Below are 16,035 nucleotides of genomic sequence, written 5' to 3'. Positions count from 1 at the left end.
TTTTCTTTTTTTTTTTAGTTAATCCTCACCTGATGATATTTTTTCTATTGATTTTTTTAGAGAGTAGAAGGGAGGAGGGAGGGGGGAGAGAGAGAGAGAGAAACATTGATGTGAGAGACACGTTGATTGGTTGCTTCCCACGTGTGCCCCGACTGGGGTGGGGGATCAAACCTGCAACCCCGGTACGTGCCCTTTCTCGGAAATCGAACTCAAGACCCCTCAGTCCATGGGCCAACGCTCTGACCTCTTAGCCACACCGACCAGGCTTAAAGACTTTTTTATTAGTATTTAGATAGAGAGGAGGAGAGGTAGAAACATTGATATGAGAACAAAACATGATCAGCTGCCTCCTGCACACCCTACCTGGGATTGAGCAGGAAACCCAGTATGTCCCCTGACCAGGAATCTAACCTGTCAACGTTGCGGTGCACTGGACTTTGCTCAACCAACTGAGCCACACCAGCCAGGGCTGAAATTTGGTATTTCTGAAAAATAACAGTCCATTGAGTAAAGAAAGGGTGAACAGCTAGGACTGTTATTCTATTTTAACATATAATGTAAGAAAAAACAAAAAGCCTGTCCTCTGTCCTTCACACACAGTATGAAGGTGCTTGTAGGAGGGCTCAGCATTCCGGGCGGCTGTAGAGTCTATACAAAGGGAATGTTCATCTGGGAAGAGGGACCTTCCTGGGAGATGCCTCACTACGTCGGGCATCATCTCTCAGCTCTGACAGGACTGGAGGGGCTTGCAGTTTTGCTTTTAACTAAATATGTTTCATAAATTTTGAATATGTTAAACCTCCCTGACTTAATACCCGTTAGCATTACATTGCTCTCTGCTCTCGGAACACTCTGAAACCGAGGTATTTTTCAAATGATCACTGTGTAGATTTACTTGGCAGACCATCCCTGATTCCAAAACCCTCAGCACAGAATAGGTTCTGAGGGTTTTGTACAAAGAAAAATGACATTTCCCTTGGGAGGATTCTGCCCCTTTCCACTCGTGAATAAGTTAGATGTTTCATAAAGTGTAATTCTGAGTCTGTTCCGAGATCATAAAATACTCTAACCATATCGATCTAAGCTCCGCATAACTTTCTACACATTTCTTATAGACACTCTAATGAGATTTTCTGCACATTCATTATGCTGAAATGTTGATATGTGACCTAACAGTGAACTCAGCATTAAAATAAATCAAATCAGATGGAACAACAGTGTCCTTAAGTTCCTTGTGTCACTTTTATGTGCATGCAGACCCTCAGGACAACTACAAGAGCGGTAGTGAGGCAGACGCAATCCATACAGGATCTTAGGAGGAGAAAGGGATCCAGCCTCCACAGTTTTGTCTGTCTTTTCTTCTAAAAGGAAGAGTAAGGGAAATAGGACTGTTCTCAAAATTAGAAACAATGTTCACCTTTATCATCAGAATTTAGCCCAGTGCTTGGAAATACAATGGGCACTTGGTAAATATAAATCCATAATCCACGGTCTCCAATTCTAAAATAATCCCCATACGTGTGAAAACAAAAGGATTTTTAATAACTTTTGTGGCATCAAAACCTAGATCCCTGCCCTGGCCAGTTTGGCTCAGCGGTTAGAGCGTCCGTCTGCGGTTCTGAGAGACCCGGGTTCGGTTCCCGCTGAGGGCGTGTACCTCAGTTGCAGTTTGTCCCCGGCCCTGGTTGGGTTGTGCAGGTGGTGGCCACTCGATGTGTCCCTTTTGCGTTGATGTTTCTCTCTCTCTCTCCCTCCCACACTATCTGAACAAAAAATGGAAAGGCGTCCACAGGTGAAGATTAAAAAAAAACAAAAAAACCTAGATCTCACTTAGGGTACTGCATAACATTTATGTGTACCACTTTACCTTTTTAAGATTCAAATCCCTTCTCAATTCTGAACGGGTCTGGCTCAGTGGTTTTAGCTAATGGGTTGTGTCCGTGTGTGAGTGAATGTGAATGTCTCTGTGCCTGGCTCTGTTCTAAGCAATTTACATGTGTTAGGTAATTTATGCCTTATCAAAATGTTAAAAGGTTCTATTAGCTTCAGTTTACAAATGAAGAAACGAAGGCACAGAGAGGTTGAGTAACTTGCCCAGGATCGCAGGTAACAGCAGAACTGGGATTCCAGCCCATGCCCCAGTGCCTGCACTCCTGTCGTGAAGAGTGAATGCACATAGGACACAATCAGAAGACAACTTCGTTTTAAAAGATACATTGCCAGCCCTGGCCAGTGTGGCTCGGTTGGAGCATCGTTCTGTATACCAAACGGTGGTGAGTTCGATTCCTGGTCAGGGCACACACCCGGGTTGCAGGTTCAGTCTCCAGTCAAGGTGTGTATAGCAGGCAACTGATCTTTCCCCACCCCCCACCTCTCTCTCAAATCAAAAAAAGCATATCTGCGGGTGAGGAGGAAAAAAAAGATACATTGCTAGCTGTATAAATGCATCATCAGCGATTATACTAATTAACTTGGTTTTGTCCACTGGAGGCCACCACAAGGGTTCAGTGGAAGCACATGAAAAAGCTTGGCAGTGTGGTGCAGCCACTATGGAAAACACTATGATGTTACCTCAAAAAATTAAAAATGGAACTGCCATTTGACCCAGTGATCCCACTTCTAGGAATATACCCTAAGAAGCCTGAAACACAAGAAACAATGTAGGTACCCCCATTTTTATAGCAGCACTATTTACAATAGCTAAGATCTGGAAACAGCCCAAGAGTCCATCAGTAGACAAATGGATAAAAAAGCAATGGTACATATACACAATGGAGTACTATGCAGCTGTGAGAAAGAAAGATCTCTTATCCTCTGAGACAACATGGAGGGACCTGGAAAGTATTATCCTCAGCAAAACAAGCCAAGCAGAGAAAGACAAATATCATATGATGTCACTTATTTGTGGAATATAATGAACATAACAGTCTGAGGAACAGGGTAGACCCAGAGATGTGGAAGTAGGGTACAGACTGACAACTCTCAGAAGAGGGGGTGGTGGGGGGAGGGAAGAGATAAACCACAGAACTTATATGCATGTACGCGTAACTGATGGACACGGACAACAAAGCCCAATATGGGGTAGGGGGGATAGGGAGGAAGGTGTCAATGGGGAAAAAAGGAGAAACATCTGTAACAAAAATAAATAAATGAAATTTTTTTTTAAAAAAGCTTGGCAGTGAAAATTCTAGCAACAGTTCATGTTTATTTTGCACCCACTTTGTGTGGGCTGAGCATGAGTCTAACAGCTTTTCATGAATTCCTAGAGACACACCTCTCCGGCAGGCCATTTTCATCAACTGCATTTGCAAATCTGAGCAATGAAGGTTAAATAATGTGTCCGTGGTCACCTGGAGCGTTTGGATTCAGGAAGCAGGTGCTATAGCACATGTTCCCCACCTTGGTGCACATTGGGTCTATAAAGTGCATATTTGCATTGTCTCTCTCTCTCTTCTTCTTCTTTTTTTGTTGTTAATCCTCACCAAAGGGTATTTTTCCATTGATTTTTTTAGACAGAATGGGAGGAGGGAGGGGGAGAGAGAAAGAGAAACATAAATTTGTTGCCTCCTGCACAGCCAGGGATGGAACCTGCAACCCCAACCTACATGTCCTTGACCTGGAATGGGAATCAAACCGGAGACCCTTTTCCAGGCCCACTCTAGCCACTGGCCAGGGCTGCATTGTTTTTCTGAAGTACTTACCCAGGTGCCTTATGTGCCACAGGGGGTTGATGGAGGAGTATTTCCCATGGAACACAATCAGCATTGGGGAGGTGGCCACCCCTCCTCCCAGGGAACTGCTGTAGAGATTTTCCCTACGCAAAGGAATGGAAAAGCAACATTTGGCCTGGAGCCCCACAGACTCAGATAAAGTACAATCTAATCATTTTAAAAGATGTAGGACAGTCTCTCACTATGTAATAAGACTATGGTCTTTCATTTCTCCCCAACTTTATATTTTTAAAATGGTCAAACCTACACAAAATTGTAAGCGGAAAACCATGAACGTTCATGTACTACACCGAGTTTCACAGAGTGTTCTTTTGCCACTATAATTCTCAGGCTTTTTTCATGGCAAACATAGAAGACCACATTCTGATCCTCCATTATTTAGAATAAACTTACTTATAAACTCAAGGTTATGATGCTATTAAAAATATCCAGGAAAAAAATCAGAAAAGGAAATACAATGACATGATCATAGTGATTGTGTTAGCATTAATCTCCTCTATTTAAAACGTCAATAATGAAAAATGATACTTAAAAAAAAACTCAACCCTAAGAAACAAAGTTGACTTCATAAAATAATCCTTAACAAATCTATGTAAGAAGGAGAAACTCGACTAAGATAAATGATTTTCAGTGGAAACAGTTCACTAGGATTCTGGGAAAAGATTTAAAGTTACACTATTAAAGATTTTCTTAGAAAAATGTTTGTATTGTAAGGATTCTGCAGGATCTTACTTCCTCTGACATATAATCAGAGAATATATTTTCACTTACTGCCCCATTTCTTTGTAAGAAAGTCTGACCTAAGATGTCTATAAAATATTTATAACACCTGAGCTATGCATAGAAAGATAACTGAATAATTTTGTCCCAAGCACAGAGAAATGGTGGAGAGGTCTGCACTTACTCCACATTTTTTTGCATCCATTTCTCCAGTTGTTTGGTGATACGCTGGTGCTTCCATTCTGTCATGTTGGCAACTATCACACCAGGGTTGAAAGAGCACGTGCTGGGGCTTATGCCAAGGTCTTTTATAGTCTTCTTTTGGTAGTCCAGATAGCCCATGTATGTGTTCTGCAAAGGAACAGGATTTACACACAACATGGAAAACGATCATCTTGTTGAAACCAGTGTGTGGTGTCTCTGGGTTTCCTCCTGTGTCACTGGCCACTTCCTAGTGTCCTTTGCTGGTTTCCTCTTGTGTCCCCAACTCCTAAAAAGCTGAATGCCCCAAGCCTCATTTCCAGCACCTGTTCCCTTCTCTAGCACTGACTCCCTGACAGCCTCACCCAGTCTCAAGGCTCTAATTACCATCTGTATAGACAGCCCTGACCTCCCTCTGGATTCCTACGCCTGCTCCATCTGCCAACTCAGCGTCTCCTTCTGGATGCTTCACAAGGCAGCTCCACTTATATCCAAAAGTGTTCTCGATCCTACACCGAACGTGTTTTCCTACAACCTGCCCTAGCTCAGTTAGTGGCAACCCTGTCCTAGTAACTCAGGCAAAAACCCAGGGTCATTAAGACATCCTTGATTCACCTTTCATCCAAATCTGTCAGTAAGTCCTGTTGGTCCCAACTTCCAAAATATATCCAGAAACCAAGCATGCCCCACTGCCTGTACTGCTGCCTGCCCTGTCCAGGCCCTCATTACCACTCGCTGGATTTCTGCAGGTTCCTCCTAACCAATGTTCCTGCTTCTTCCACCCCTTTCAACCCCACTCTGTCTCTATGTTTCTCATCTGCTCCAAACCCCCTAATGCCTTCCCATCTCTTTCAAAGTAAAAGCCAGAGTTCCTAAAAGGGCCTGCCCTGCCCTACACCACTTGCTCTCCAGCTTCCATTGTTCTCCCTCTCGAGAGAGGAAGGGAGAGAGATAGAAACATTGATGTGAGAGAGAAACATTGATCGGCTGCCTCCTGCACACCCCCTACTGGGGATGGAGCCCACAACCCGGGCATGTGCCCTGAGGGGGAATCTGACCAGGACCTCTCAGTCCATGGGATGACGCTCAATCCACTGAGCCACACAAGCCGGGCTCTGATAAGTATTTTACTAGTCTTCCCACTAGAATGTAAGCTGCACAAAGGCAGGAATTTTAGTTTTGTTTACTGTATTATTAGTACCTAAAACAGTGTTGGGCACACAGTAAGCACTCAGTACGTAGTTGAATGAATGTAACACCAGGCAGGACATATTGTCCACCCACACAGGCTGCCATATCTACCTGAGGGGGATGCTTGAATGTGACATGGAAGTAGTAGAAATACTTGAGCACCTTCTATGTGCCAGGCACCTAAGAACTGTACAAGCCTTACTTCATTAATTGCCTGCCATAACTTTACATGTATTAACTAATTTAATTCTCACAATGACTCTTCCTCTATTTGGCAAATAAAGGAGAAAACTATTGGTTAAGTAACTTGCCCAAGGTCACAAAGCTACTAAGTACTAAGTGATGAAGCTGAGATCTAGGCACAGTGGGTCTAGCCCAGAGCCTGGGCCTTAAAGTGTGTCACATCTTAAATGTCACACATTGAAAAGGTATTCCTTGGAATTTATTTTTTTGAAGAACAACATTTGATTCTTAATAGCACCTTGTATTTTAAAGCCATTCTTTTGGTTTCAGTATTACATGTAGCTTCCCCTTTTCTCATTTCCACCAGGTAAGGAGCTCTTTACCCTTAAACAAAATCAATATTTTCCTCTGCTGCTAAGTGGGGGAAGCAATGGTTAAAACTCTGAAAACAGAACCAAAGACCCTGCAAGTCTCTTTTACAGAAAACACCAACTGTGACAGAGGGAGCGGCTAAGAGTGACATGGATCACAACTATCATTTCCGGTGCATTTACTGCAGGCTAAACGCATTGACAACACGTTATTTCGTCACAGCTCATAAAAACACGACAACAGACACATTATCGCTGCCGTTTCAGATAAGACACATTATTGCTGCCGTTGCTGGTTCAGTGAGTTGGCCCGCAGTGGCTACGGAGTGGAGCTGGGGTGGCAGGTGGAAGCCCAGGCCCTTGGTTTCTGCCTCCAGAAATCCAGCCTGGCGGGCTGAGGTGTCCTTTGCACCCTTTTGGACTGTGGGAGGGGAAGGGGCGAGAGCGGCAGGGCAGAGGCGGGATTTCTGGACCGTGTGCTTACCTGCAGCCCCACAAGTCTGTTCACGTCCTGCAACGAGGGCAAATCACAGTCATCTGAAAAAGCAGCCGCGTGGCCCAGGGCCAAGGTGGTGTCATATAGTTCTTGGATATCACCTGAATTGAGAAACACCGGAGTTCAGAGACTGCAGCATTGTGTTAGGGCCGAATGCAGCCTTAGAGCTTAAAGTAATCCCTGATCTGGCTATGGGGAAGAAGCGTGTGACCCCTGATTCATGTGGCTTGGCGATTTACTTAATAAGAATAGCTCAGATCAACTGAGAAAGCCACTTGATAAGAAGCTCAGCGGGGCACCGGTCAAATGTCTGTTCCTTTTATTTGCTCTGTAGGCACCACACCAATACTTATCTTACTTGCATTTAAACACCAAAACTTAGCTCACTTCTAAGAATGTCATTAGTGAAACCATCTCGCCTTATGTTTTAGGGGTGCAAGAAAGGAAAAGCTACCAAGCTATTTATCTCAGAATTTGACAATCTGAGAGTGGTTTTCAAAAGTCAGCTGGGCTGTCCAGGGAAGTCAGTACCAACCCGTTTTGAAAATATTCCTGAAAGTACAACAACACTACATCCCCAGATTTAATACGCAGTAAAAATCAGTGGGCAGCTAACTATTTGGAAAATGAAGAGAGACAGTCATTCTACTTATCAGCGGCTCCTTTTCCAAGTGGTCTTGGCAGTCGGCGACTATACCTTGTACAATTACATCGTCGTCCAAATAGATGACTTTCTCATGTTGGTGGATAAGCAAAGGGAGATAAAATCGAACAAAGTTCAGCTGTAAAAACAACAAAGGAAGCAACGGTGGAGAAGAGGCATATGGTTCAGTGTCTCCCGGGGGTGCTGGAAAGACGGCTTTGGCCTGGCCTCGGCCCCGCCCAGGCTGGAGCAGGTAATACAGGGGCTGCACAGATGCCCGCCCAGCTTCCAGGGCTTACTCCTCCGGGCGCTGGGGCTGAGCCCGCGCTGGCCCTCGTCCCAGTGCCCCTGCTCTCAGGCTCGCCACGGTCACCTCTGACCTGTTGCAGTGGGGGTCGCCAGGGCTTCCTCTTAGGCCACAAATGGCCTGTCTTCAGCTACACTCAGTAACTTTTTTTTTTAATCCTCACCCGAGGACATTTTTCCATTTTTTATTCAGATAGAATGGGAGGGAGAGAGAAACATCGATGTGAAAGGGACACATCGAGTGGCTGCCACCCACACGACCCAACCAGAGCCGGGGACAAACTGCAACCAAAGTACATGCCCATAGTGGGAACCAAACCCGGGTCTCTCTGGACCTCAGGCCGACGCTCTAACCACTGAGCCAAACCAGCCAGGGCTACACTCAGTAACTTGACTGCTGTTAACTAAATCAGCCTTACACACACACACACACACACACACACAGGCATCATCCCCAACAATGGGCTCAACCTCTTAGCTCCTTGAACCAGAAAAAAGTCAGAGAAGCATTGGCTGAGGGTGAGCGTTTCAAGAGCCACAACACGGCTTAATCCAAAATCCCAGCTCAGCTGTGCTCCGCTAATAACTATCTGGAATTGGGGAAAGATCATGTCGTCAGACAGAGCTTAGAATTTAGCACATTTTCAAGGATGGATTTAAGTAAAAATTATATGTGGAAGGTGGCCACATTTTCTGTAAATCCGCCATCAACACCACTCTTGATGCAGGAGAGAGTCGGTCCCTTTCGTGAGAACTCTTGCGGTAAAATACCTTAAGATTCCGAAGCTCGGAAAAAGAGTTGGTGTCTTCTGAAAATATTATCGTAGTCAGTATTAGGAAGTATATAATTCGTCATGCTACTGGTTTTCTTTGGCTGCTGGTATACTCCAAGGTAAACGTTATGTCCAGTCCCAGTACACACAGTAACCTGTGGGGTTGGGAATATATTTTCCTGGCCTCACTACATGGCCCCTACCCACCCCCAGGCATACTCACACACATAAATGCATCCTACATTTTCTTATGCTCATTTCTCCTGTAATAACTTTGTTATGTTTATGAAAACCATCTTCGGTCCTTTCGGGAGCAGGTGGCTTACAAATCACAAACAAGAGGGTTTAGTGAAGCTCTAGCAACTGCTGGGCTTCACAACGGTTCCGTTCAGTGGCTGGGACTCCATCCTGAACAAGGGCCTCCCCGAGGACCATCCCGGCACGCGCACGGCCCTACTCACAGGCTGCAGCAGCTCGGGCCTCGATGAGTCTGGTCTGATCTTCCCTTTGAGGACCATAGGGTTGAATTCCACAACTTTAAAGTTTATTTCTCTCAGTTTAGAATGTTCGATCCATTTTCTAAAGAGATGAAAGACAAACAAACAAAAAACCTCTAGTATATGCCCCCACCTCTCCTCAATTTGCCTATTGCCTCAACGTGTTGCCTCCTTAGAAAGTCAAAAATAAACTGTGTGTAACCTCAGTAGAGTTCAGTCTATAAATTCCGACTTTTTTTACCATCTGGTCTGGTTAAAATCTTTCCTTTTTTAAAAATTATTATTCAGATAACTTTTTCTGCAAAGGAAATAAAATAAAATAGTAATAACCAAATATCTCCCTGGATCCACCTAATCTCCACAGGAAACTGAAAGAACATAAAGTGATCCCCTTTTCTTAATAAGCAGCATCTGTGGCTGCCAGTACCAGCTCCGCCACACGTTAGCCACGCTGCCATGTTATGAGCGGGTGTTCTCAAGCTTCTGCCATGTTCTCTCTCTCTAATGTTATGAGCGGGATTTTCTCAAGCTTCTGCGATGTTGTCTCCCTCCCTCTCCCCCTCCCTCTCCCTCTCCCCCTCCCCCTCCCCCTCCCTATCCCCTTCCACTCCCCCTCCCTCTCCCTCTCCCGTCCCCCTCCTCCCCTCCTCCCTCCCATCTCCCTCTCTCTCAGGCTTCCCCATCCCTCCTCAGTCCTGGCCTTCTCCCCTAGCATTTTCTCAGTCTTACAGACCTTCTATTTTCTTTTCATCTAATTCATAATAAGTTTCTTATAGAAAATCATCTCAAAATAAAATGTCCGATACTTAAGCCACACATGGTAGCATTTCTTTTTTTTATTATTAATTTGTTTTTGTTATAGATGTTTCTCAGTAGCATTTCTTGATAAACAAAAATTGACAAAAGAATTAAACCTTTCCAATAAAATTTAGATCTGCACAATTTGAACCATGAAAATCAGCCACTGACACAATGCTTTATTTATTTGTTTTTTATCTTCACCCGAGGACATTTTTTTGCATTTATCTTCAGTTAGAGCGGGAGGGAGAGCGAGAGGAAGAGAGAGAGAGAAACATCGATGTGAGAGAGACACAGCGACTGGTTGCCACCCACACAACCCCAACCGGGGTCGAGGACAAACTGTAACTGAGGTACGTGCCCTTAGCAGGCCTGAAACCAGGCCTCTCTGGTCCATGGGCTGACGCTCTAACTGCTGAGCCAAACCAACCAGTGTGACACAATGCTTTATGTCAATTATATCTCAGTAAAGCTGGGGGCAGGAGGCAGTCATGCCAATAAGAAAAAGCCAGCCCAACCAACAAATTGACAAGAGACTCAAACATGCATACCCAGACAGCCAAGAAATGTGTGGAAAAAGTGCTCAACCTCATTAAAAATAAAGGAACCTCAAATGAAAACCACAATGAGATACTGCTGGGCACTCATCAGAATGGCAAAGTTAAAAGGACTGACCATGCCCAGCTAGTGTGGCTCAGTGGTTGATCACCAAGAGGTTGCTGGTTTGATTCCCAGTCAGGGCACAGGCCCAGGTGTTGGGCCCAGTCCCAAGTGGGGGGCATACAGGAAGTGGCCAATCAATGTTCTCTCTCATTGATGTTTCTATTCCTCTCTCCCTCTCCCTTCCTCTCTCTCTAAAATTAATTTAAAAAAAAATTGGCCATACCAAGTGTTGGCATGGCAGTTGTTTTATGGGTGTGTCTATTACACATTTGTGATGATTCACTAAGCTCCACTCAGGATTTATACAATTTTTTATATTTGTGTTATACTTCAGTGAAATGAGTTTTTAAAATATTTTAAAATAAGGGATGGTGAACTGGGGATTGTTTCCCACTCAAATATTCATGTAGTAGTCCTGAAGCTCATGGCTTCTGTTCGAGTACAAATCCTCATTCAGAACATGTTACACATGCCATCCTTTTGGGTTTGCTATCTGGTTTTTATACCCACAGACAACTAAAGGGCAGACTAAGTGAACAATCTCCAACAATAACTGATAAGAAGAGTGACAAATGAGACAGAAAAAAACCCAACTAGAAAAGCATTTATAAACCCCCAAAACCCACAGCAGCTAAGGACGATTCAGATTAGGAGCAAATGTCTTACAGATCTCAGTATCTCCTGATGGTGCGATTACCCACAAATATAATGATAAAAGCCACACATGAATACATTCTCCTTGGAATGGATGGGAGCAACACTTGAAATACCTTCAACTTCCCTTCATCACTGCTTTTCCCAAATCTTCCATCCTCCCCAGAGATAGTCACTGATAACAATTGGAGATCTTCCTGGTCTTTTTCTTTACAGAAACATATATATGTACATGTACACATTTATAACCTGGGGGTTTTGATTTTCATTGCTATAGACTCAATGTTTTCATCCCTCTCCCCCCCAATTTCATATGTTAAAACCTGACCCCCAATGTGACGCTACTGGGAGGTGGACCTTTAGGAGGTGATTAGGTCACAAGGATGGAGCCCTTGTGAATGGGATTAGTCTCCTTATCAAAGAGACGCAGGAAACTCCCTTACCCCTTACATCATGTGAGGACACAGGGAGAAGGCAGTCATCTATAAACCAGGAAGTGGGTCCTTACCAGACAAGGAACCTGCTGGTGCCTAGATCTTGGGCTTCTCAGCCTCCAGAACTGTGAGAAATAAAATTCTATTGTTTATTAGCCACCCAGTCTGTGGCATCTGTTACAGCAGCCGGAACAGATTCAGATGTTTATAAAGTGGATCATACTGTGTGAGGTGTACTACAACTTGCATTTTCCACTTGACAATCTGCCCTGGGGATCTTCTGTGTCAGTGTACACAGACTGCCTTCTTTCTTCTTTCTTTTTTTTTTTTTTATCCTCACCCGAGGACATTTTTGCATTTTTTGTTCAGACAGAGTGGGAGGGAGAGAGAAGAAGAGAGAGAGAGAGAAACATCGACGTGAAAGCGACACATCGAGTGGCTGCCACCCACACGACCCAACCAGGGCCGGGGACAAACTGCAACCGAGGTACGTGCCCTTAGCGGGAACCGAACCCGGGTCTCTCTGTACCACAGGCCGACGCTCTAACCGCTGAGCCAAACCGGCCAGGGCTGCCTTCTTTCTTTTTTAATAGCTGGGTCATATTCCATAGTTCACTTAAATATCCTTCCATTGATGATGACATTTAAGCATTTAGCCATTTTTCACTATTTCCTATAAGGTTGAAATGAATATTGTTGTCCATATATTTTGGTATTATGTACTAGAAATTTTGTAGTACAGATTTCTAGCAGTGGAAATAGTATGGTAAGTCAAACTATATATGTATGTAACATTTTAATAAATATTACTACACTACCTTCTCAAAAATGCTTTACCAATTTACAAAGTATACATTACATAAACAATAAATAAGCATGTCCATTTTCCTGCACCAGATAGTGTTGTCCTAGTTAATTTTTACCATCCTGATGAGTGAAAAGTTGTATGTCGTTGTTCAATTTAAAATTTTCTATTAGTAACATGCAACATTTTTTCATGTTTGTTGACTGTATTTTTTTCTGTAAATTCTATGCTCATTTTTTATTAGATGCTTCTGTGAATTCTTTACATATTTTTGGATAGTAATCCTTTGTCTATAATACCTGTTGAAAATATTTTGCCTAATCTATTGTGTGATTAATTTAACTTTTTATACTTTTTTAAATCATTTTAAGTTTGTAAATGTTATACAGTCAAATCTATCAGTTTTTCTTTTCCTTAAGTGTTTTGGACTCAGGGAGTCACTCGCCATACCTAAATTATACAATTATCCTATATTTTACAATACATTAAAATTTGAGTTTCTGTTTATTTCTGCTCACTACAACTCCAATTTATTTCTTAGTGTGGTGAGTGATACGAAAGATATCACTTGGCAGTTCAAAAATTATAATTAGTGATGATTCTGAGCCATGTTAAAATGATTATGTTATACTAATATTCTTTCAGGTTAAGAAAGCAAAGAAAAGGGAAACCATTTTAAAAAGAAAGACTTTCATATAAACTGTTGTAGAGCAATGAAAAGCTAGGAAAATTCTGGGACATGTGGAATAGAGAAACCGAGGCAGGAAAGTTCAACAAATCCAAAAGGCTTTGCAAGCCACCGTTAGTGGGACCTTATCTTGAGAACAAAAGGTTAAAACCTCTCCTTACATAACAGCGCAGGACAGGAGGGAATCGGAGTCCATTAGTGCAAATCATCCTGAAGTTATTAGAGCAGCAGGGAGGAGGAGAAGAGGAGCATAAACAAAAGGGCCAGGTGCTTCCCATAAATTGTATAAAAGTGATAGTAAAGAAAAGGGGAGACTTTGCCCAGCCAGTGTGGCTCAGTGATTGAACATCGACCCATGCACCAAGTGGTCGTTGGTTCGATTCCTGGTCAGGGCACAAATCCCCAGTGGGGAGCATGCAGGAAATGGTGAATCAATGTCCTCTTTCATCAGTGTTTCTCTCTCTCTCTCTCTCTCTCTCTCTCTCTCTCCCTTTTCTCTAAAAATCAATAAAGAATAAAAATTTTAAATAAAAGAAAAGGAGAGACTTTTAGAGTTAATTTGGCCTTGGCCAGTTTGGCTCAGCGGTTAGAGCATCGGCCCGCAGACCAGAGAGACCCAGGTTTGGTTCCCCTAGCCTATGGGCACAAACCTGGGTTGCAGTTCATCCCTGGCCCTGGTTGGGGTCCTGTGGGTGGCAACCAGACAATGTGTCTCTCTCACATTGATGCTTCTCTCTCTCTCTTCCTCCATCTCTCCCTCCTGCTCTGTCTGAAGATAAATGCAAAAATATATACATAGAGAGAGTGTTAATCTGTACCAAAATATCTAGCAGAGGAACTTTAAAAAAACACTTATAGACAGGAGGGTATATAAGGCAGAAACCCCTCACCCCACTTGCTCTTCAGATTAGCTGAGAGTCTGTGTTTCAGAAGCCATATGTATAAGTTTGCTTACTTTGCTTCATTAATAAATGTGCATGCTTTAATTCTTTTATTTATTTATTTTTAGAGCAAGCGAGAGAAACATTGATGTGAGAGAGAAACATCGATTGGCTGCCTCCTGCACGCCCCCTACTGGGGATCTAGCCTGCAACCTGAGCATGTGCCCTGACCAGGAATAGAACTGGGACCTCTCAGTCCATGGGATGATGCTTAATCCACTGAGTCCCACACTGGCTGGGAGCTTTAATATTTTAAAATAAATTCACTTGCCTTAATGTTTTAATAAATACACTACACAATGCAATCAAGGTCTTTCCTATAAATTCATTTAAATGAGAAGACAAGGATTGAGGTTGGGGACAGCTTGCTGCCTCTGATTCAGGGGAGCTGTCCAATAACATCTCGCTGGTGTCTGTGAGAGGTGCCTGTCACATAAACTGCTTAAGGATAGGGGTCCTTCAGTTCATCAGAAATTGAATTCTGCAGAATGATGCACTGCCTTAACAGATTAGTGAAGCTTTGCTAAAAACTCTTTAGTGAGGCAACACATTTGTCAGGTCACCAAGTAAACCTCAGGTCATCCCCTTCTTAATTCAAATGACATTTCTCAAATGAAAAAAAAAAAAAAGGAAATCCATTTAAGGAAAGACAAAGAAGATCAAAGGAAAGTAGAAAACTCCAAAGTCTGTAGTACACAACTTACCGTATTCGAGAAAGAGTATTCCGGAGCCCAACAACATAGAACAAAATGTTGGCATCAGTGTTGCTGTAGATGCTATTGATGGCGGCCATTGCAGCCCCCATTCTCCCTGCTGCTGCACAAATCACAACGGGGATCTCATCTTCCAGTTCCTCAGGAGTCTCGGAGTCATCACCTAGAAACATAAAAACCAGTGTCTTGGAACATGAAGGAATTCCACAGTAGAGCCAGTTACATTTGTCTTCCACACTCCCAGGGGAAGATAGCATAGCATGGAAGAGGATGCTGACTGTTCTCCAATATCCAGTCTTTCCTTCTTCCCTTAGAAACAGAACGTTGGAATTTTAGCTGGCACATAGCCAACCACTAAGAATGTTTTTCCAGACTCCCTTGCAGCTCCATGTCATCAAGTTCTGACCAGTGGGATGTTAGTGCAAGTAATGTGTGCAACTACTGGGTTTCCTTTGATAAAGAAATGTGCTTACCCTCCCTTTTCCTTTCCCCTTCGCCTTGACTGGAATGTTGACATGATGGCAGCCACCTTGGACCACCGATGGAAGCTGCCTGTTGAGGACACCAAAACCATAAGATAGATGGAATTTTGCTCTAGATCATTGTGGAACTGACATATCAGACTTTCCACTGCTATTTTGCTTAAGCCACTATTTTTCTTTTTGGAGCTCTCCTACAGAAGCCAATCAGATAGCCTAACATACACACAGCTGAAAATATGTGAAGAATGAAAAGCCTCATTTGATTCAACAATCCCTCAACTCCTCAACCTTTTTTCCTGAATTGGATATTTACCTCGCCTATACTGCTATAAATATACTGCTTGCGATCTTCTTTCCCTTATTCATGTTCTAGTCACATGTCTCAAAAGTTGGCAGAAAGAGAAAAAGGTAAATGACAAGCATGACTAATATACAAAATTAATAACTGAGTATTCTTTTGAGCCTTGGCTATCGTATAAAATACTGATAACACATACATGTATTATTTTAAAACCAAAATAAAACCATACTTTTCATAGTCTTCTGCAAATTTCTTTTTTTCATCCAACACACCATGGACATCTTTGCATGTCAACATTACATTCTTTTGAATGGAATTTCATAATACTGGTCTTATGTTAACACCAAATGGAATAAAAATTGCAATTTTGGATCCATTCATGTGGTCCAAACACTATCAGTCAGTATACAGCTGATTAATCAGTCAGGATATGCACTTCCTTAA

General features: G+C 42.9%; 1 protein-coding gene across 1 annotated transcript in view; it reads right to left on the bottom strand.

The window, feature by feature from the left end:
* The window catches only part of GLT8D2 (glycosyltransferase 8 domain containing 2), a 39,211-nt gene that overhangs the window by 2,489 nt on the left and 20,687 nt on the right, over positions 1–16,035 (bottom strand). The window contains exons 4-9 of the mRNA XM_036252137.1: positions 14,800–14,971; positions 9,077–9,194; positions 7,591–7,675; positions 6,882–6,994; positions 4,636–4,802; positions 3,702–3,814 (exon numbers count right to left, since the gene is read on the bottom strand). Coding sequence (XP_036108030.1) covers positions 3,702–3,814; positions 4,636–4,802; positions 6,882–6,994; positions 7,591–7,675; positions 9,077–9,194; positions 14,800–14,971 — 768 coding nt within the window. The remainder of the gene's footprint in view (positions 1–3,701; positions 3,815–4,635; positions 4,803–6,881; positions 6,995–7,590; positions 7,676–9,076; positions 9,195–14,799; positions 14,972–16,035) is intronic.

The sequence above is a fragment of the Molossus molossus genome, unplaced genomic scaffold (genome assembly GCF_014108415.1).
Source record: "Molossus molossus isolate mMolMol1 unplaced genomic scaffold, mMolMol1.p scaffold_m16_p_10, whole genome shotgun sequence".
NCBI classification, from domain to species: Eukaryota; Metazoa; Chordata; class Mammalia; order Chiroptera; family Molossidae; genus Molossus; species Molossus molossus.
Note: the sequence above shows the minus strand (reverse complement) of the source record. Positions and strands in the feature narration are given on the sequence as shown.